General features: G+C 39.1%; 2 protein-coding genes across 8 annotated transcripts in view; one reads left to right on the top strand and one right to left on the bottom strand.

Annotated features, from left to right (window-relative positions):
* The window catches only part of LOC113007388 (inactive dipeptidyl peptidase 10), a 434773-nt gene extending 419840 nt beyond the window's left edge, over window positions 1–14933 (top strand). For both annotated transcript variants that reach the window (XM_026143896.2, XM_026143895.2), the window contains exons 19-26: window positions 1610–1679; window positions 1966–2160; window positions 2239–2293; window positions 2398–2497; window positions 3015–3073; window positions 9695–9770; window positions 10056–10129; window positions 12234–14933. In XM_026143896.2, the coding sequence (XP_025999681.1) occupies window positions 1610–1679; window positions 1966–2160; window positions 2239–2293; window positions 2398–2497; window positions 3015–3073; window positions 9695–9770; window positions 10056–10129; window positions 12234–12350 (746 nt within the window). In that variant the 3' untranslated portion in view covers window positions 12351–14933. The remainder of the gene's footprint in view (window positions 1–1609; window positions 1680–1965; window positions 2161–2238; window positions 2294–2397; window positions 2498–3014; window positions 3074–9694; window positions 9771–10055; window positions 10130–12233) is intronic.
* Window positions 14934–15931: 998 nt separating this feature from the next.
* Window positions 15932–22351, bottom strand: part of dpp10 (dipeptidyl peptidase like 10) — a 255610-nt gene continuing 249190 nt past the window's right edge. For all 6 annotated transcript variants that reach the window (XM_026143890.2, XM_026143891.2, XM_080291154.1 and 3 more), the window contains 4 exons: window positions 20940–20998; window positions 20194–20266; window positions 19817–19890; window positions 15932–17695 (listed from right to left, as the gene is read on the bottom strand). In XM_026143890.2, the coding sequence (XP_025999675.1) occupies window positions 17558–17695; window positions 19817–19890; window positions 20194–20266; window positions 20940–20998 (344 nt within the window). In that variant the 3' untranslated portion in view covers window positions 15932–17557. The remainder of the gene's footprint in view (window positions 17696–19816; window positions 19891–20193; window positions 20267–20939; window positions 20999–22351) is intronic.

The raw sequence follows: 22351 nt of genomic DNA, 5'->3' as shown, positions 1-22351 counted from the left end.
GTATCCTGAAACAATCAGAATCATGTATCCTGAAACAATCAGAATCATAATCAGAATACTTTATTAATCCCTAAGGAAATGATGTGGGTTACAGTTGCTCCAAGAAGAAATGGTAAAAATAGCAACAGTAACAGACTAAACTCCAAACAATCCATTATATTACAGATTTTACACAATTAAGAAATAGCACTAATATATGCAGATCACTCAATTATAGATAGAGGGAGTGTTCACCCGGGGCGCCAAACAGGCTGGGACCGCCACTGACTCGCATCACAAAACGGCAAGCATTACCAAATAACAGCTTTTGTCCTCCTAAATTGGGAAGAAATGTGATGTATTTAGCTTCTTACTCAGCATTGGCACTCAATCATTTACACTCCAAGAGCTGTTTCCAAAAGTATTACTGAACTCCTGTTTTTCTTCTTTTGCTCTTGTTTTGTTTGCATCCTAGCATGGTTTATTCTATTGGTGCATTATTCTCTTGGTGATGGTGGTGATAAGGGTCAATTATCAGGTGTTTTAGCTGTTGCTTGCTGTCCAATTAATAAGTATAGGTGCCTTCTCTGCCTCCCCGTCATATTTTATCTTCCTCTGATGTTCAATTTAGGATACTACAATGAAGAGCTACACCATCTTGCTTGGGCTGGTTCCTTCTTCCTTCCTTCTGTTTACATATATGTGTAAAATCCATAATAAATATGTCCCCAGACTCGGAACATAATTAGGAAATAAGGGTGATTACAGGAGACCCCTTGTACCCTGCCCACCACCTATTTGACCCACTGCCCTCTGGTTGGCACCTCAGGTCATTCAGTCCCCACACCTCAGGTTTTATAAACAGCTTCTTTCCCTGGGCCATTCGGACTGGTAACAAACACTACCACCCCCACACACTACACCTGCCCACCCACTCTACTAATCTGAGCCATGGTCTGAGTAACCCTGATCACTCAGGCCATTCACACACAGACTCTATTCAGACCAAGTCCTTTGCACTATTTACAAGCACTTTATTCTCCAGTGTGTGCATTTTGTCTTGTTTTACATATCTTCCTTTAGTTTGTATATTTTTCTGCTGTTTGTTATTTATTCCTGCTGTCTTGGCGCTTATATTTTATTTCTGATCGGTTGGCATGGAGCACCCACAATTTTGTTGTACATGTACAATACCAATAAAAGACTATTCTATTCTATTTTAATCTATTGTATTCTATTTATCAAATTAAACTTTGATGACCTCATCACACATTATGATATTATATAGAAAAAAGAGAAAACTTCCATGCACTGTCCACTTAGGTGACTCAAGTCACGCGGTCTTTGATTGTCAACTGAATTAAATGGTACCATTTAAAGGATGTACTAAAGCTAAAATGAATGTAAATCTTTTCAAATACCAGCTTTGTGCTACCTGCCTTGACCTCTAAAGTCTCAGTTCTTCTCCCATTTCTTTTATTAACCAAAAAATGATGTGTTGACCTTGCAGCGCACAGAGCTTTGATGTAGTCTGAGGGATAGATGTACATGCATTGCATATAAAAATTTATTCTGAATCTTCACCAAAATCTCCTCTGGACTGAATGCTGAACACTGATTTATTTTGCAGCACTTCGCCTGGAGTTAATCGTCCCGATAGCTTTGGATGAAGCGAAGGAGTACCCACTTTTACTTGTCCTGTACGTAACTTTGTCTTAACAACTTTGAGAATGCCTCATTGTCGGCCTTACTGCTTCAGTTGAAGTGTTAAGAACTGTAGAGTGAGTTTATACAGTGACTACAGTGAAATCCCAACCTAAAGATAGGGACCGCCCTCCTCTCCAGAAGAGTATAAGAGTAATGTTTTATAGGCCATTAGGTGTTTAAAACATAATGGTTGTTGTTATTATTTCTTCAATTTTTGTAGTTTATTTTGCATCCTTTCATGAAAACTTTGGCGCTCTAAACTCTTTTTGCCTTCCAAAGTGACAGCACCCCTGGTGGTCAGGCTGTGAGTGACCGTTTTTCCCTGAGCTGGGACTCTGTTCTGGTCAGTTCCAATGATGTCATTGTGGCCCATCTGGATGGGCGGGGCAGTGGCTGCCAGGGTCAGAGGATCTTACACGAGGTTTTCCAGAGACTGGGAACTGTTGACGTTCACGATCAGCTCACAGCACTCGAGTATGTATTGGTACAGATAATATTTACATACAAACTACGTACAAAATGACATTTAGTTAATGTTCTTTTAATTTTCAGGCATCTGGTAAAGCTGCCCTATATTGATGCCAACAGAGTTGGAGTTTATGGAAAGGTAACAGCCTCTTTAACTGAAATTAAAACACGCATAAAAATTAGCAATTTATTTATTTATTTAATTCTTTTTTCACAAAAACATTGTTTTCTATATTTTTTTAGGCATATGGAGGCTTCTTGTCCACACTCCTGGTCCTTTCCCACAGCTCTGTGTTAAGGTGTGGCATTGCTGTCACTCCTATAACAAACTGGAGATTGTATGGTAAGCTTATTCAAGACTTTACAATAATATTGTCACTAGTTATAGTTATGACTTACGAATACCACGTTAAATGAAAAATTCAAGTTATGAAGGCACTGAAGGGCAATATTTCTGCCCGTGTTTTGCCCGTGTTACGAAATCCGCTGGCTGTGATTGGCTGAGCCCACAATGCCTACAATGCCCACAATGCCTTCCGAATCATGTGACAACCCCTTTGCTTTCGTACTCGCGCTTAGCTGTTTCACTCGAGTGTTGTTAGCTATTATTAGCCTATAGCCTATCGTTCACTCAAAAGGCGAGATGGGTGCTTCGACTTACGAAAATTTTCGACTTACGAAAGACCCTCGGGAACGAATTAATTTCGTAAGTCGGGGTTCCACTGAGCAGTAAGATTGGTTATTAATGGTCACCATTTGTCCACCATGAAGTGAAGAAGTAATATTAAATTAATCATGTGTTAATTAAAACAACAACAATGCCATGTCTGTTAACAGTTTTATTCTGGTTTTCGATAAAGGGTCTGCCTTCACTGAGAAATACTTTGGCTTTCCAGCAAGAGAGGACCACAAATACCAGGTACACTTGTATGTTAGTGGTGGGTTTTTGGGTTATTATGTTCCATATAACATGTTCATATCTAGCTAATAATTCTTATTTATGTCACAACTCTAATACTAAATACAAGAATACTGAATGCAGACACTCACAGATTGATGACGGGATTTAAAACTTTCACATTAACAGCAAATACTTACAGGAAACACTTCAAAGGGGAGAGTTGTTTTTTTTTATCCCTTTAATTTTTTTTTCCTGTAAGTATTTGTGGTTCAAAAGTGAACAGATGGTGTAGAAGTTACCCAGGTAAGTGGAAGTGATAAATATGTAAAGGGACAAGACTGGGTTTAGTGGTAGGAAACCAAAGATGTTGCAGATGTGGCATAGTGTGAAAAAGCACTGAACAGTGCAAAAATGCACAGTTAGTAACTAACCACATGAAATTAACCCTCATGCAAGTTATCTGTCAGTGCCACAACAGAATTTCTGTAAATCTACTTCTATATTTGCAGCATACAGCCCTCCATCTCTTTCAGAGTTTTCATACAAACTTTCACTCTTTTTGCACTTCATTTTTTCCCCAGTTATGATCAGTTTCCAAGTTTTTGCCTCTGAGAAGAAAACCCATGCCATGAAGTTACCTCCACCACGATTCTGTGTATCAAAGTATTAATAGTTGATAACAACAGCTGATGGCACACGTTGTTCAGTTTTTGATTGATCAGATCATAGTATATTCTCATTTGTTTTTTAACTTTACATTTAGCAAACACTAAGCACTATCGTGCTGCACCTTTTTATTCAGAGTAGCTACATACAGACCTGGCTGGTATAGTACTGCTAAGGTGGTCATCATTCCTTAACCTCTTTCTGCAGAGAAGTTCTTCAAATCTTTATGTTTGGACACTAATAACTTCATTTATGAAAGCCCTCATTGTTTGATCATTCACTTTGGTTGGACTCCTGTCTCTCTGAACATTTCCGATGTTTCCAAACAGTCAGTGAGGTCACGATGCTCCCTAGAACACTTAAAGTTTCAGTTTCTGTGTTTCCCTTGATCTTTATCTCAGCACAGTGAGAAGTCTCCAGTGAGTTTCTTGTACTTGCAGGCTTTAGGTTAAGTCCTGCAGTGTATATAATTTATAATGTACAGTGTAAGTCATGGGATCGTAGAAAGGTGTGTCTGTTTTTATAAATTTTGCCTACTAGTTTTAATTTGTCAATCACAATCAAGTTTTCACCACAATTTGCAGCAGCAAAGGGATTACATACTTGCAAGCCATGCTTGCAAAACCTTCATTTTGTTGCCATAATTTAGTGAGTGCACACTGATTGTGGAGAATTTAAAAAATGTATTATCCCTGTGCCTTTTCTGAATTTTTGCTAAAAATAAATATGTGTTGATTTTTTTTTATTTTGTGCCGCTGTAGAATTCACTTCTTCTCCAGTAGTGGCTGAAGTTTATTTGTGTTGCTATTTTTATGTGCAGCCGTCAACTATATGTGTGTATATATATATACTAGGGGTGGGGGAAAAAATCGATACTGTGTAGTATCGTGATATTTTGTTTGCTAATAATGTATCGATACAGGGACGGCAGAAATCAATATTTTGTTACAAAAAAGGATTTTGTGGAATGGAACATGCTCTGAGTTCAGAGCATGTTGATCCTTTTTCTGAGCAAGAATCCTGACATTCCTTCACTGTCCAAATGTGTTTAACTTTTTTTTGGGCAGCAATAAACATGACAGTTTACTTATTTTAATTTAAGACATGTTTTATATTAATTAAGTTTAAAACTTTTTTATTTAATGTAAAATTATATTTTGTTTTAATTTACTTTCAAATTCTTCTGTTGCTGAAGGGGCTGCATAGTTTTCATAAATTTCATAGTTCAGAATAGCTATAATTGTACCAGATGGTTGCAATCAGTTAAGTTGGACTAGACTGTAATACAAACCGTTCAGTTTGTCAACAATAAAACTGACTGAAATGAGAGACTGAGTGTGAGACTTTGATATTAGATGAAATAAATATTGATAAAGTTTACCTTTATGTACAGAATCTGAATATCGCAAAATATTTTAAAAAATTGCAATAATATCGTATCGTGCGTTAAGTATTGTGATAATATCGTATCGTGGGATGTATGGTGATTCCCACCTCTAATACACACACACACACATACATATATATATGTATATATATATATATATATGTATATATATATATATATGTATATATCTTGCTGGTGACATTTTACAGAGCCACCATAGAGAGCATCCTAACGTACGGCATAACAACATGGTATGCAGGGTGCTCAGCTGCAGACAGGAAAGTACTGCAGAGGGTCATCAACACAGCCCAGAAGATCACTGGCTGCTCTCTGCCCAGCCTGGAGGTCACTGCAAACTCTCGGTACCTCAGCAGAGCTGGCAATATCATCAAGGACCACTCTCACCCCAGCAACCAACTGTTTGAACTATTACCGTCAGGCCGACGGTACAGGTCACATAAAACCAGGACAAACAGATTCAGGGATAGCTTCTTTCCCAGAGCTATCACCGTAGTAAATAAGCACAAAAACAATTGAACCTATTCCATACCGTCACTGTCATTATATTATGCTGCTATTCATACTGTCATTATATTAATGCTGCTATCCTGTATATATTGTACATACTATTGTTTGAGTACTTACGATTGTTTTTTTTGTACTTTTTATATTTTACATTTATATTTATTATTGAAACTTGCACCAAGGGAGTGGCACTCCAATTTCGTTGTACTCTGTACAATGACAATAAAGGCTATTCTATTCTATTCTATTCTATTCTATTCTATTCTATATGTATATATATGTATCTATATATAGTTGTCAGCCACCTCCTGTACATGGATGACATCAAGCTGTATGCCAAGAGTGAACGAGACATCGATTCACTGATCCACACTACCAGGCTATACAGCAATGACATTAGACTGTCGTTCGGACTGGAGAAGTGTAGTCGGATGGTAACAAAGAGAGGGAAGGTAGTCAGAACTGAGGGGATTGAACTACCAGAAGGCAACATTGCAGACATAGAGGACAGTTACAAGTACCTGGGGATTCCGCAGGCGAATGGGAACCATGAAGAGGCCGCTAGAAAAGCTGCAACCACCAAGTACCTGCAGAGGGTCAGGCAAGTCCTGAGGAGTCAGCTGAATGGCAAGAACAAGATCCGGGCCATCAACACGTACGCCCTGCCCGTGATCAGGTACCCTGCTGGGGTAATAGGCTGGCCAAAGGAGGAGATAGAAGCCACTGACATAAAGACAAGAAAGCTCCTTACCATGCATGGAGGGTTTCACCCCAAGTCCAGCACCCTGAGGCTGTACTCTAAGCGGAAGGAAGGGGGCCGGGGACTGGTGAGTGTCAGCACCACAGTCCAGGATGAGACAACGAACATCCAAGAATACATTGGGAAGATGGCCCCAACTGACCGAGTGCTCAGTGAATACCTCAGGCAGCAGAAACCCAAGAAAGAGGAGGGAGACGAGGAACCATCATGGAAGGACAGGCCCCTGCACGGTATGTACCACCGGCAGATAGAGGAGGTGGCTGATACCCAGAAATCCTACCAGTGGCTGGACAAAGCTGGACTGAAAGACAGCACAGAGGCACTAATCATGGCAGCACAAGAACAAGCTCTGAGTACAAGATCCATAGAGGCTGGGGTCTATCACACCAGGCAAGACCCCAGGTGCAGGCTGTGTAAAGATGCCCCAGAGACAATTCAACACATAACAGCAGGGTGCAAGATGCTAGCAGGCAAGGCATACATGGAACGCCATAACCAAGTGGCCGGCATAGTGTACAGGAACATCTGTGCCGAGTATAACCTGGAAGTCCCGAGGTCAAAATGGGAGATGCCCCCAAGGGTAGTGGAGAATGACCAAGCTAAGATCCTGTGGGACTTCCAGATACAGACGGACAAAATGGTGGTGGCTAACCAACCGGACAAAATGGTGGTGGCTAACCAACCGGACATAGTGGTGGTAGACAAACAGAAGAAGACGGCCGTAGTGATCGATGTAGCGGTTCCGAATGACAGCAATATCAGGAAGAAGGAACACGAGAAGCTGGAGAAATACCAAGGGCTCAGAGAAGAGCTCGAGAGGATGTGGAGGGTGAAGGTAACGGTGGTCCCCGTGGTAATCGGAGCACTGGGTGTGGTGACTCCCAAGTTAGACGAGTGGCTCCAGCAGATCCCGGGAATAACATCGGAGATCTCTGTCCAGAAGAGCGCAGTCCTGGGAACAGCTAAGATACTGCGCAGGACCCTCAAGCTCCCAGGCGTCTGGTAGAGGACCCGAGCTTGAAGGATAAACCGCCCGCAGGGGCGTGCTGGGTGTTTTTGTTTATATATATATATATATATATATATATATATATATATCTCATTGGCAATGTCTGAACCTTATAACAGTTAAAAGTCCTGGTAGTTTCAATCATCTTTCATTTTGCAGTTATTGAGACTAGAGCAGGGCGATATGGCCAAAAATATTTATCACGATATATATTTGAAAATTTGCGATAACGATATAACCAACGATATAATTGATGCGAGACAAAATACAACTCCACAACATTACTAGCGCAAAAAGACAACCTATCATTTATTTTCACTTAAACAAGAAGCTGGTTTTTATGTACATTAAAGCTTTATAAAAATGTAACAGTGCAAATGCAAATTCCTTGCTGAAAGTTTAACCAAAAGGCATTTCCAGTAGAAATGGGCTGACATAAGAGGTGCTTTGCAACATTAAACTGCAGTGTGCAGTACGTATTTTTCGGACCATAGGGTGCCCAGGATTATAAGGCACATTACGCGAAACAAAGCAGTCAGATAAATCAAACTTTATTAAACTCATTCTTCTTGCTTCCTCCACTTCTGTACCATTGATTCATTAATGTTGAATTCTCTGGCAGCTGCTCTATTCCCATGTTGTTGCAGTATATGACTAACCTCATATTGTGGATGGATTATCTCAGTTGTTCTCCTGACTGAAGATTGGTCCTTTTACAGCATCCTGCCATGCGATTGCATTTGTCTCTAACCATGAGGAACCTTAACGTTAACTTTTATAAGTGGAAAAGTGTTAGTGTTCGTCCTCCAGCTTCACTGTTTATGTTATGCTAACATAGCTGTGTTGCTAGCGATCACGTAGCACATTATTATATACCAGCTAGCCCAACTTCAGTAACCCTACAAACGTCACTGCTGTTTAGTTTCCTGTCTTCATTTATGTTGGAAGTGATAGCAGAGCTGTACGTTTGATTTTTTTCAGAAATGTCTCAGTCAGAACATGCAATATCATGCTTAGGTAACTAGCGAGCTAACTTCCGCTAGCTTCCTGCTAGCTTCTAACTCCGTTAAATGTAATACATTTTGTTTTCATGGATGCCTGGAAGTTAAACTTCATAGTTACACCTGGTAAAGCAGCAATGCTGATCGTTTTATTAAAGATGAAAGAATTTAGACAGTTTTTAACTCTTAGTGATGCTGCAGTGTTCGTTTGACCTGAAGAATACGGAGTTTAAGACCCAGTTTACTCCCAGATTTAAGGGCATCTTAGTCCGACGGCCGCTTGCATGTTCTGCAAAAAAAAATGTGCTTTGTCGTGTATCTGACGGACAAACACCAAACCAGTTCCACATCACTGAAGTTGCACCATTTTTACAAACCAATTCTGGTTCATCTGTTTCACTCAACAATCGGCCATGTGCGTATGAAAACAAAGGCACTGCGCATGCGCGTTTTACTCATATTCTATCGCGATATTTCATTTTCCTATCGTTGCCTAACATTATACCGGTATTACCGTGAACGGTATAATATGGCCCAGCCCTAATTGAGACCACTGTGCTTCCTAGATCACTCAAAGTTTTAGATGTTTCTATGGCCGTGCTTTGGTCTATGCTTTGCCACAGTCCAAAGTCCACAGCGAGTTTTTTAGACTTACTGGCTTTATGTTATGTTCTGTCATGCAGTGTGAATTATGGGCTCTAATAAACACAGGTGTATGCGTTTCTAAATTATGCCCAATAAATTTAATGAAAAAACAATCTACATGGATAAATAACATTGCAGGCACTAAAAGAAAAATGTGTTTGTTTTGGTCTGGTCTGGGTTGAACTAGAAAAATCAAAACTGTTGTTTCCGCAGTATTTCTAGCACTGCACCACCAGATGCAAACAGATTTTAAGATGTCCAAACTGCCTCTCCTCTCACCTTTGCAACTGAAGTTTCTGTTTAAGATCAGCAAAGTACAAAGTTCTGCTGATGGCAGCGCAAAATTAAAACTCATTAAGGGAAGCTTTGATCTCTGCTGCTCAGTCACTTGACAGTTTTGTTACTTCAGTACATCCACCCTTGCTTACTGACACTTCCATCTGTGTTTGGTTGCATCTGATAGAAGTTGCTATAAATATTTATGAGTGGGAACTGATGCTGTTTAAAGATGTAGTTTCTTGTCTTCTAACCAAAGTTTTATGCTAGTGGCTTCAACATTATGAGCTGTTTTATTAGATTTAAATCTGATATAGTTAAGCTGTGTCTGATTCTGCACTGGGTGGTGACTGTTCACTGTCTCCTGCAGATTTCCAGTCTGCTCAGCAACATCACAGGACCTGCAAGTCCATTGAACTTTCTTATTATCCACGGCACAGCAGATGGTGAGCATGGGAATAGATAAACATGATGAAGCAGATATGTAGCTGTAGAATTAAGTAGGGTTTACTGCCAAATTAACTGTAAATAAGTACATACTGACAATTCTTTTTTGCAAATTTAACATAAAAATGAATGCAAAGGAAAAAAAACTGTAAGTGTTAGTCTAACTATTGCATTTCTTTTATTTTACTGAATTCCTAACAATGCTCTGCATAATGGGGTGAATGGTTGTTGTGCAAAGTTATTGCATTGTAAATTGTCATTGCAACTCTTTGTTCTCTTGACAGCCAATGTTCATTTCCAGCATTCTGCTGAGTTGGTCAAACTGCTGTCTGCATCAAATGTTAACTACACTCTCCAGGTGACTTCTGCCATCTCCTCTCTGCATGACATTCATTTCAGTTCCCTAACAAGAGCGGACCCATGTGCTGTGTTTGTGAATTTATCAACCAGCCTTCTTATTTTTATTCTCTGAAGGTTGAAAAGTCATTTAACAAAAGCTTCTGCTTTCCCATGTGTCCATATCAGAAAGCAGTGTGGTCAGATATGTGATGGTTTCTTTCTGCTGCACAAGATAATCAGGTCTTGGCAATTAAAGCAATGTTTGTGGACAGCTGCTTGTGTGAGCAGATGCTAGGCAACGTTTATATGAATAATTTTCCAAACAGTCTATTTTGTGTCAGCGAGATTTTACAAACTGTGGTTAAAGATAAAAAAAAAAAAAAATCCGTTTTAAGTGTGGCCGGTTTCGCCTTCAAAATCATCTTCTCGTATAAGATGATAATTAGATAATTCAGTAAAAGTCCTGGCATGCCCCCTTGCATTTGTGCCTCTGCAGTGGTTACTGGATCTCCCCCAGTCTGTTAAAACTGTGATCCTTCAGCTTGATTTTCATTTGCATTAGTTGGGTACACAAAACTGCATGTGACATCTTTTGATTCTTTCTCTGTATGAGAAAGTGCTTATTTCAAACTGAAACATTGTCAGAAAAACTAGCCACAGAGACCTATGAAGAATAAAAATAAATAAATAAATCTAATGGCAACACCCATGGTGCTGAAATAAGTTAAGAGCCATTACTATTGAATTTATATAAATGACAATTAATATTATTAATTAGAAAGAAACAACTGCACTACGAGTGCACTGATGTGCAAGCTCCACAAGTTTCTCTCATTTCTACCAGCTGTTGATCAGCAGGAGGGTGTAAAGTCATTAAAATAAATGTATATACCATCTCCCTGCACTCAGATGCATGCTACTCCCCCGAACATGATCGTGATGGTCACATGTCATGTTTAACACCCACTGCTCAACAAAATTGTACAAAAAAATCACAACACTTTGAAAACTCCTCAGATCTCCATGGGAAAATCATGCTGGATTTTTATTCTGATTCTTAATTCTGGAATGCTGTAGCAAATGCCAATCAGTCTCTGTGGTGTGAGCACAGGGCCCACTAGAAGATGTTGGTACCTCAGACCACCCTCATAAAGTCTGTTTCTGATTGTTTAGTCAGATACATTCACAGCAGTGCCCTGCTAGCCAAATGCAAAACAACAACAACAACAACAAAAAAAAAAAAACATAAAAAAAACACCAAAGAACTTGCAAAGCCATTACTATTTTGGGGGTTCTCTAATTCCCATCCTCTCATTGTGACCCCTCTAGTAACTGTTGCACTAGAGGAGCTTTTAAAAACACCAAAGCAGCTGAAACTGATTGACAGCCCCTCTGCTGCTTAACTGAACAGATCAATATCATATCAAAGTTAAGTTATAAAATGTAACTGATGCTAAACTCTGATTAAAAAGTGTTCCTTTAATTTTTTAATTAGTTTATTACAGTAATTGTATTCTTCAACATGAGTGTCTCAATTCCTTTATACACTTTAGATTGATTCTATATAGTCACTGTATTTGCATATTTTATTTGGGGTGGTGCGGAGTGTGGATCCTGATGACCATAGGGTAGCACTGGAGCATGTTTGCTATGTTGTTACCTCTGAACAGTTTCTGCTCAAATGTGTAAAGAGAAAACACAAGTAGCCCAGCCTGAACTCTCACAATTCCTGCTTAGTCAGTACATTATAACCACTTGCCTAATAGTGTTAGCATGTTAGTCCTTTGAGCGCATCCAGTGGTTAGAGTCTACAAGACAAGTGAAGGTTCCCTGTGCTATATGGCAAAAAGATCTTAGCAGGAGATCCTTAGCCGCAGATCAGAACATACTGTCACCAGTTCATCCGTTCATTGTTTTCTTGTCTTTCATCAATGTCAGCTGATTATTACCAATGCTAACTGGTATTTGCTGGTGTAGTTTTGTTGGCTGTACTATGATGTTAATATCAAGGCAATGTTTTATTTTGTTTTTGGAACTCCTTTCTTTCACTTAGAATATACATCATTTCTATGTTTTTTATTACAAAGAAATAATGACTCTCCTTTCCATTTCCTTCTGACTAGATATTCCCAGATGAAGGACACAACATTATTTCAGTAAAGAGTCAACACTACTTTCTGAGCTCAGTGCTGAACTTTTTCAACCGCTGCTTTGAGGAGGGGTACAATGAAGATGATTAGCTCCAAGTAAGCTCCTGTGGTAAGGTGGTTTTATGGAGAGTGCGCTGGAGCAACTGCTGTAGTGAGCCAGCGATGAGAGGTTGTGTTTCCCTGAACATCTGCTGCCTGATAAAAATGATTAATAAAACCCCACTGACCTATAATATTTAAATTAGGTCCCTTCACATTTGTTGGAATGCAAAGAAAGTTAGAGCAGTGAATCTGAGGTTGTGGGGAAAAACAAAAGATAGGTTAATATTATACTACCATTTAGAGTTCTGTTTTGAATGTTTGTACCATGTAATGCATACAAATGTCAGGGAATCAAAGAAACTTGTATTTTTTTTTGTATCTTTCCTGAAATCTACTGTGAATTCATGTGAATACATTCTGTGAACAGAGAAAAATCACCTATAAATCCACCAAATCGTATCACTATCAGACCGAATCACCAAACAGTTCCTGCAGGTGCCTTTACCTCATATAGTCTTTTCTGAGCTTCGGGCAAACACAGCAATACAAAAATATCGTATGACAATATGTAACAGAGAGTGAAATGGGGTTTAGCCATGCTGTTTAAATCAGGTAAAGAAAACCTTTAATATGAAAGTTTCAAAAAGGAAGTTACTGTGAGTCTTAGTTTTTTGTATTTCTTCTTTTATCTTTGTTAGAAGGAACCTGTGTGTCTGTTCAAGATGAATCTGCTATTTGGGTGCACATTGCCATGTGACATATTAAAAGTATTAATTGTGTTATTCAGGGAAGATTTCTTAGTTTAACAATATCTTCATCTATGTTTTTAGAAATAGATGAATAAATTTCAGATGTTTGTGACCAGCTTGAACCTTTACTGTTCCACACAGTGTTTAATATCCACAAAATGTGAAAAGAAATTAAAGTGGAGAATGGAGAAAGTTCATGTGTAAGATAAGCAGTCTATGCTGTACAGTGCGCTTTGGCCACAACAGAACTCCTGTAATAAATACTGCATCTTTCCTTCAGTAGCAAACTGATTGTTTGTTGACCATAACCCTGTGCTGCTCACACTTCTACACTTGCCTGACAAACTGCATCTCATGTACCATATATATATATTGCCCTCTGTAGTTGACATTTGTATACTTGGAAACATTTGTACGCTCAAATAAACTGACAAACTTGACATTTTTAGATCTGTGTGTTGCATTAATAGATTATTTTGATTTTAAAGTGACAGTGCATATATTCATGAAGCTCCAAGGTCACTCTAATGTAACGAGTATAGTATAGATCACTGAAATGTTCCCCTTTGCTTCAGCGATACAGAGTGATATGACTGGATCAATGGCAATTTTGCAGCTGGGGCTCATACAGAGCTGTCAGGATGTGCTAAGCATAGCAAATGGCATGCAGATTAAAAGCTGATGAGTAGGGAGTCTCCATAATAGTTCAAGGTTTTTTTTTCCAGCTTTTATAAGTTGTATTATCATCAGTTATATTATGCTGACATAGTGTCAGTTGCTGTACTAGCATAGCACTGCTAAACCATTCAACTAAGTAAGGAAAAACATGAATCCAGCATTACTTTAAGACATGAAGGTCAAAAAATCTGAACATTTTCAAGAAATGTGGTGGGACTGGCTCTCTGAGTATTGCCTTTAGAAAAGAAGAGTGGTGCTTACAAAAAGATATGTTCATTAGAAGCACCAGTTCTGCAAATTTACCAATTAGCCGCATCCAATGAGAATCCATAACAATGCTTCCCAGCGATACATCTAAACATCAGCTGAGACGTTTAGATATGAGACCAATACTGAATGACAACAAGGCTTTGCAGGTAAAACTCTTGGAGATTTACTCAGAATTTAAAGTAACAGTTCATCAACATAGATATCGCAGCATCCTGCAGAGATCCACCGTTTCATTTGCAGCTTCTGTAACAGCTCTTTGCTAGCCTGATTAAGTCTGATTTAGGCTCAAATCACCTTTAAGCCGAAAGTACCTAACAGTGACAATGTTAAGCAAATAAGCACACCTCTCAAAGTATTACTAGTAAGGAAAGGGAATTCAAGTAAAATGAAATTTGATCATCATTGGGAACTTTTAAAACATCATATTATGTGGTGGAAATGTGCTGCAGTTATTAAACTGATGTTGTGATCACATTGTTTTCTCAAGTTAAAAAATGTTTAAGGAGAGTAACATTCAGACTGATAAGAGCAGTGTTATTGTTTGTTTGCAGATGTTTAAAAGTGGGTACTTGTTGTGTGAATGTGTATAAAAGGTTTTTTTTCATCCTCTACACAGTATATGTTTAACTTCTGTTACTCTTTTAGGGTGAGGCCTAGACTTTGGTGGTGTTCAAGCCAAATGCTAAAAATGCTCAAACTAACCCTCTGCATGTCTTCTCTCACTGCCTTTGAACACACCCTCACCCCATCCTGTGTCTTTAAACAGGAAGTTTTTCCTTGCCACTGTCGCCAAGTCCTTGCTCAGAGGGGGGGTTGTTTGCTGTTTGGGTTTTTCTCTGTATCATTGTAGGGTCTTTACCTTAAAATACAAGGCACCTTGTGGAATGTTGTTGTGATTTCATCCTACATAAATAAAATTAAAGCCTTGACTGATCTTTGTGATCTGTATTCTTGATTTGGCAAATACTTTATGTTGAATGCCCTTCCTGATCCAACCTTCCCGATTTATCTGGGCTTTGGAATGGCACTTGAAGAACACTGGCTTGTTGCTTTGTAGTTCCACGCAACCAAGCACTGTTCTTAAATGCTTCTCCAATTTGGGAGCTGAAGCATATTGCAGCTGCCATAGGTCAAGAAGCATGCTACACCCTGGACAGGTTACCAGTCCATCGCACTTACACCTACAGTCAATTTATCATCACCAGTTAACCTAATGAGCATGTGTTTGGACTGTGGGAGAAAGCATGATTTCCCAGAGAGAATCCACAGAGACACGTGGAGAAAATACAAAGTCCAGTTTAAGAAGCCAGAAACTGTAATTTTTAAAATGTCATAAATGCATTTTGGCCTTGCAGTTCTTCTTTCAAAGCTTACCAAACAGGTGAAGAGTCCACAAAAAGAGGTAGATGTTAGCCCAAATGTAACCATGTCACCAGTAACTTTAGAACTGAAAGATCTAAAACTGTGAGTTGACTTTGTTCGGTTGTCCTATTATTTTCTTTAGATCTGCGTTGACATCATGTGGTTATCAAGATTTTTTTTCTCATTAGACAAGAAAGAAAAACAAAGTCTCCATTGGGAGCGTCATCTTCAGGAGATGACTAACAGGACTTTCAGAGAAGAGAAATATTTGTTTGTCGTTAAACACCTACTGATCACTGTTGGTGTTAAAATAGACCTTTTCACAACATCTTCCATCTGGCTAGGTTGCCATGTTGATGCATTCCTCCTTAAAAAACGACCAATAATGTTTGTTTTGAGCTCTGAACCACCATAGCTGTTACACATTTTGCTGGCTACTACAAATTTAAGAATTAACATCTGCTTGGTCATTCAGGCTTGTAAGTGCAGGCAGTGATTAATGCACACAGACATGCAGTGTTGATGCAAGTATGTTTGACTTTAAATAAGAAGATCTTGCCTGCTAAATCATTAATGCAGGTAGCCCATGGCCATGACAGATGACTGGGTCTCTTTAATGTGACTGCCAAGGTAACAAACAAATGAAACTTTAGATTGAATTGCTCAGTCCTGCAAACAAATGCAGCTGATTTGGTTCTCTGTTATTTGTGTTCAATCCACCAGAATAACTCAAAGGTTTTTTTTTTGTTTAGTTTTTTTTTTACATTTTTTTTTTTTTTTACATTTTTTATTATTATTATTTATTATTTATAATCATCACTAGAGGACAATCACAATAACCCCAAAACCTCAACCCTCAACCCTTCCCTTTTAAAACAGCAAAAAGAACGAGAACAAGCATTACAAAATCCATCCTAAGAAGAAAATCAACAGCTTGAAAGAAAACAGAAAAGAAATGAAAGTACAAGACGTCCAGGTCAAATCAATCCATCCCCATAGACTAAACTTTCTATGAGATCTGACATCTTAAAAATATATTTATGTACACACTCTGCTGTATTGTACTGTACAAAATGTGGCAACACTTGACACATTCCCTGTAGACATGCAAACACCTTACTGACACTGTAAAATTCCCCATCTTAGTTCTTTTTTTGAATGTCTTTTAGTGTCCAAAAATACGTGAAATGGTTCTTTACTCTGGTGGAGATGCACTGGAAAATGATCTCACACCTTTTTAAACTTGTGCAATTTGATTTAAGGGTTCAAATCACATATTAAGATGGAGAGCTTTTTCAGTGTGGCCTGAAACTGAAATTACTATATGGCCTATAAACCTGTTATCTTCATCCCAAACTTAAGAGTTTCTAAACTGACTGCAACACCGTGTCTCGAGGACCTGAGTTGACATAGGTTAACATGACACTGCTAATGGATGACTACCACTGCCAGCAAGTAATATTACAGTATGTTGAACCTCATAAGGCATTGTACATGTCTACACAAGACTGCTGTACAATAAAGTGTGACCTCTAAACACTGTTTCCATTCAGGGTGGGCGATGGCAGAGGGTTTCAGCAGGAAATTGCACTTATTCAGGATCTGCTCAGGTTGTAGTGAACTTGCGTGACTAAACATTTTTGCAGATGACTGGAGCATTTCCTTGTGCAACGATACAACAACCAAAAGAGAAGTGAGATCAAAGGTGTATATCGGTGTTCTTGTCTTCCAAAGTGTCGCAGTACCACAAAGGAGACTGACATGGCAAGAATGAGTGAAGCTGAAAGGCGAAGGGGGGAAAAAGAACCATGCACTTGGTTAAGTGTGAATGACTGCAGCTCGGAGAACCTGCAGCAGATCTTCAGTGTGCTTTGCCGAGAAACTGAGCGTCCCAAAACTGAAATGACTCTATGCTAGACGACAGTTCGCGCCTCAAGTCCCGGCAATGCGAGTGTCACTTGTTGTGTCCTTTAGCTATCTTTTTCATCACATTTACACATACACAGACACACACACAGGAGTGCTCATACACACACACATACGCACGCACACACACATACACACTTTGGGAGCATCAGCAGCTCTACCCCAGTGTCCTTTTCTGGCTAAACACTTGGTCCAAACACGAAAGGCCTTGACGGATTTCAGCAAAATTCTTCAAGCTCTGCCAAAGGTCTGACTCCCAAAGACACATTCCTACTCCTCTTCTTCCTCCTCTTCATCGGGTAGTGGTAGCAACTCCTCCTTCAGACACTCCCTGTAGAAACTGGTCAGTGTGGTGTAGAGGTGCTGACGACTCTGCTGAGACAGGAAGTGTCCCTCATCTGGGTAGATCTGGTGGGTAAAAGACATGGAAAACAGCTTTCAGGGTACTTTGATTGCACACAACCATCTCAGGTTTGTGGAGTCTTTTTTGTGTCTTTTAGCTTATTGTTTTTGTTCACTCTCATTCCTCTCATGTTCTTTGCTGCTATTAGTGGGACTAAACTAAAAAGCTTTGAAAACACAGTACAGACTAGTTCCTTTGCACCAAACAGAAGTAAGACAAAGTTATTGACTTTCTGGTTAATATATAGGGGTATTTAGCAGCTAAAAGGGCAGCTGTTTTGTGGAGGAAAAATGAAAACAGTGCTAAAAGAGAAAAATAACATTCGACATAATCTGCACTTCGATTCACTGGGTGGCCAGAAACACAACTTGCTCTTGCTCAAAGTGTACTGTTACTCAAACATTTCATTTCATTGACTTGTGCAGTGATATATAATCATTGTCTATTCCATTAGAATCCCACAGCTGCGTCTTCTGCTGTATAGCCTGGCTTCTGGGCAGAGTGAGGTGGGATTACCTCCTATTTTGCATCACATTTAAACAAAGTGCCAAAATTAATAGCAGAGTAGAGTTAATTTCATAAAGTGGAATACTTTAACCCCTCCCAATCAAAGCCTAAAACTATGCAGCAACTGAGAGAAAAAGTAAAAAAACAACACAAAACACAAAGGTCTGAATTAAATTATGGTCATCTACCTTCCACTTTACCAACCTCCGTATGGACTCTTGTAAGACAACTATTGTCTCTCAGCATTCTGTATTGCTGTGGTGCACTGGCGGCACGGACATCTTGCCGTCAGTGCACCACAGCCACTGGTGTTTCTGCAACACCATTAGCATCTAAAAGAATGGGATCAGAGCACGTTGAAAAAATCCTTGACGTAATCTTGCAACTTAGGAGATTTCTAGTAATGCAGTGGTTAAAACATACACCATGTAACTTCAATTCTCTCAGTCTGAACCCTTGTCATATTTTGTTTCTTTCACACACATGCGTTCTTGTCAAGAAGCATCATAAAATGCCAATTTGTTAGTGCCTCATCAGTGAAAACAAGGTTGCTTTTAATGCTGTACCTCTAATGCAGCACCAACTGCAATATAGGCAGCTGAGAGATAACGGTCACATTTTAGAGACCTACCAAGGCCACATTAGGAGGCTGAATAAGCCTCCTAATGTGGTTTCTTAGCCACAAGGTTCATCTCCTGTTTGGAATCTGCACTTGAAACTTACAACCCAATCTTACTAACCCACCACCAAAGGGAAGCTTTTGCATAACTGAGACATGTCAGTGACTTTCAAAGAACAACACACGTTTGTCACAGTTTCCTGGGAATCAGAACAAGCTGGACGTGCATTTAGAAAAGACAACAGCTTGGACTGTATCTCTGTAAGTTATCTTTACTGCTTATTTTAAAGAAAACCTTACATAATGAGCAGGTGCTATATTTAGGATGCACAACTTTGCTATATGAGCTCCACCACACGTTATTCTAGTCAAGCGACAACTATAAGATGCTCTGCCTAACACTAATCATGCCAGAGCTATGAGATCAACATGCTCCTGTTATGCTTTCTTTTTTAACACAACCTAAACAGGACTTTTCGTTAAAATTCATAGTTCATAATTCATTGAACAAAGACACCATTTTTGCAGTTGTGCTTTGGTACACTACCACAGGGGATTTTAAATGAAGTAATCAAGATGCGATCAAAGTGTAGATTTTCTACTTTATTTATTTGCATCAACTTGCATTTTTATAGCTTATATGTGATACCCAAAGAAATGTCAGTGTGAGGGAGGCTATGCAAAATATATATTTAGAGCAGATAGGATCAAAGTAAAAAAGAAATGAAAATTTACTCGTAATTGTCTTAATTAATTAAAAAAAAATTTAATAAGGACGCTTCCGTGAATATTAAATGGTTAAAATCAAGGTATGGCCAAAGAATACTGAAAATATTCTGTAAAAAAAAACCAACCTAATATGGAAAGTCTTTTATTTAAAAAATGTATTTATTTTATTTTGACACTGTATAACAGTTGAGCCATTTATCATTGCCATAGGTCATTGTTTTCTACCAAATGCACTCTAAAAACCTAGTGATGACATCTCTGGGTTACACACCTGCATTGAGTAGTTTGCTCCAACTTTCACAAGGTTCTTGACGAGCTCAGCAGTGTGCTGGAAGTGGATATTGGCTGGGAGTAAAAAGAGAAAAATGTCAGCAAGATTCAGCCTGAATCCTAACTGGGAAAAAAACAGACAATCAGATTCTGGGAGAATGGAAATGCCTCAACAAATCCGACATGCATGGTTAATCAGGGAATGTTTTCCTCTGGAAATCCCAGCATCAATTTAGATAACCCACTTTTCCATTTATCTTTTGATTAAAAAGCATTTGCCTCATTACCTTCCAGGATTGCATGCCTCTTTGTGCTCAGCAGTGATGCACCACAGATAGCGTATTTTCATTTTTATCTACGATTTATTTTGCTTCTTACCATCTGCTGTGCCATGCACCAGCATCAGTGTCTGTTCCCTAAGAGCTTGAACATTCTGCAGCACACTGGAAAACTGCGAGACAGAGTGGGGAGATAATTAATTGATAGATATGCTAACTGGCATTGAGAAATGAAAATAAAAAAAGATGCAGAATGTGATCAAATGAATGGCACTGTACTAAATTACATTCTACATACAGACACACACCGACAGAGTCATTCAAATTAATTCGAGATCTTTAAGTGATAAGGCATCTCCCACAGATATTATTTTCTGTTCTTGAAATGTCACAGATTGCATAAATTATGAGGAAAATGTAAGGTGTGGTACAGCAGAAGCCATGAAATACTTGTCAGGGTCAGATTTGTTGTTTGTGCTTGTGCAAAAAAGTGTTTTGTTCTTCTTCACTGCCTCCTTCCTATCACACTGGGAGGAAAGTACATCTGATAGCTGAACATCAAGAGGCCTGAGAGCGACAGTCTCGCTGCGGCTGAAACCCCCCCCCCCAAACTTCGGCATGTGATCTGACACACCGGAGTTCAGAGTAACCAAAGACAGATGAGTGACAAAATCCTACAGAGCATTAAAAAAGAAAAAAAGAAAAAGTAAAGCAAAGCATCGCTGCCTCTGACTTTGATAGCAGCTGCTTTCAGTAACTGCAGGAGCTTAACTGTAGGTGTGTCATTGATGTTAACGTTTTCAAAGATCAACAGGAAACATGCTCGTGGAAGCAGTAAACACGCACCTGATATCTGCTGTCATCCCGTAATGGCATGCCGAGGTATCGTTCAGAGAACGCTGACGCTGTGCAAATGAGAAGTGAGACAATCTTAACAGTGCCACTAGCACACAGTGCTTCAGCTGCAGCTAAGTACCTGCACAAAGTGGAGATCCTGGTATTCAGGGTCCAAATTAAATACTTTTAGTAAAAAGGAAAGCAGCTTGTGGTGGTGAAAAAGTCATCTGTGTCATCTCAGTGTTGCAGAGGACAATGTTTACAGTGGTCAGATTCATCTCACACTCAGATTTCAGAAATAAACAGGTCATTTTTAGTGAGAGGCTAAAGGAGAAGAATAAAGTTTACATTTATTCAGTTTATTAATAAATGATCTAGGTTTACTTTGTCACTTTACTGTGTACTTTAATTGGTTGAATTGCCCGTTAATCATCAGATGTTGCAGACATGAGCTATGTCTTTTTCATTTGCTTCTGACAGTTAGAAATACAGATTAGTTTTTGGCTGTCATTGACATATTGAGCACTGCTCAATATGGAGAATTAAGTTTTGCTTTTGGGTGTAGACATGAGTCTAAATTGTTACACATGAGATGCATAATTCATGTTTGGGAAAATATACTGAGGTTTTAATGAATAAAGATGATGATGCAATATGGTGATGATAAATCAGGACCAACCGTTTCATGATTGTCTAAAAATGCTCTATTCTGGTAATGTCACGGTCCTGGGTCTCCTGACCCAGCGTTTTTAGTTCTTTGTGATTTTTGTATTATTGTACTTGTGTGTGATTTATTCTATGGCTTCTAGTTTTGATCCCTTGCCCTTCATGTCTCTCTGTGTCCCCTCTGTTCTGTGTAATTGTGTGTCTTTGCATGTTTGAGTTTCTTGTTTTCTGTCACTCTGCATTGTGCATTATGTTCTCATGGTTGGTTTTTTGTTACTCTCTCTAGTCTAGTCTCTTGTGTTCCCAGCTGAGTATTTCCCTGTGTATTTTGGTTCTTAGACCTCTGCCTTATGGTTTATGTCTCTGTATTTCTTAGTTGCTGTCTCCACTGTGTCAAGTTCGCGTCTCTGTGTGATACTTCCTGTTTTACTTTGATGGTCCGTGTCTCATGTGAATGCGTCCTGCTTTGCTTGTCTCGTCAGTCCTGATTTCTCCCAGCTGTGCCCTCCTTCTGTGTCTCATTCCCCTCGTTACTTCCCAGTGTATTTAAACCCTGTGTTTCTCTGAGTCAGTGTCGCGTCGTCCCTCATGCTGTGTGTGGATCTCCCTGTGTCTCCCTGTGAGTTCTTAGTTTATGGTTTCCCAGTTTAGTCTAGTTTTGTATGTTTGTTCTACCAGCAAATAAAGCTGTGTTTTGAGTTCACCTCCCTGAGTCTGTGAGTCCTGCATTTTGGGTCCAACTCCTGCCTGCCGCA

The sequence above is a fragment of the Astatotilapia calliptera genome, chromosome 16 (genome assembly GCF_964374335.1).
Source record: "Astatotilapia calliptera chromosome 16, fAstCal68.1, whole genome shotgun sequence".
In the NCBI taxonomy this organism is placed as follows: Eukaryota; Metazoa; Chordata; class Actinopteri; order Cichliformes; family Cichlidae; genus Astatotilapia; species Astatotilapia calliptera.
This window is presented reverse-complemented; position numbering and strand designations above follow the sequence as displayed.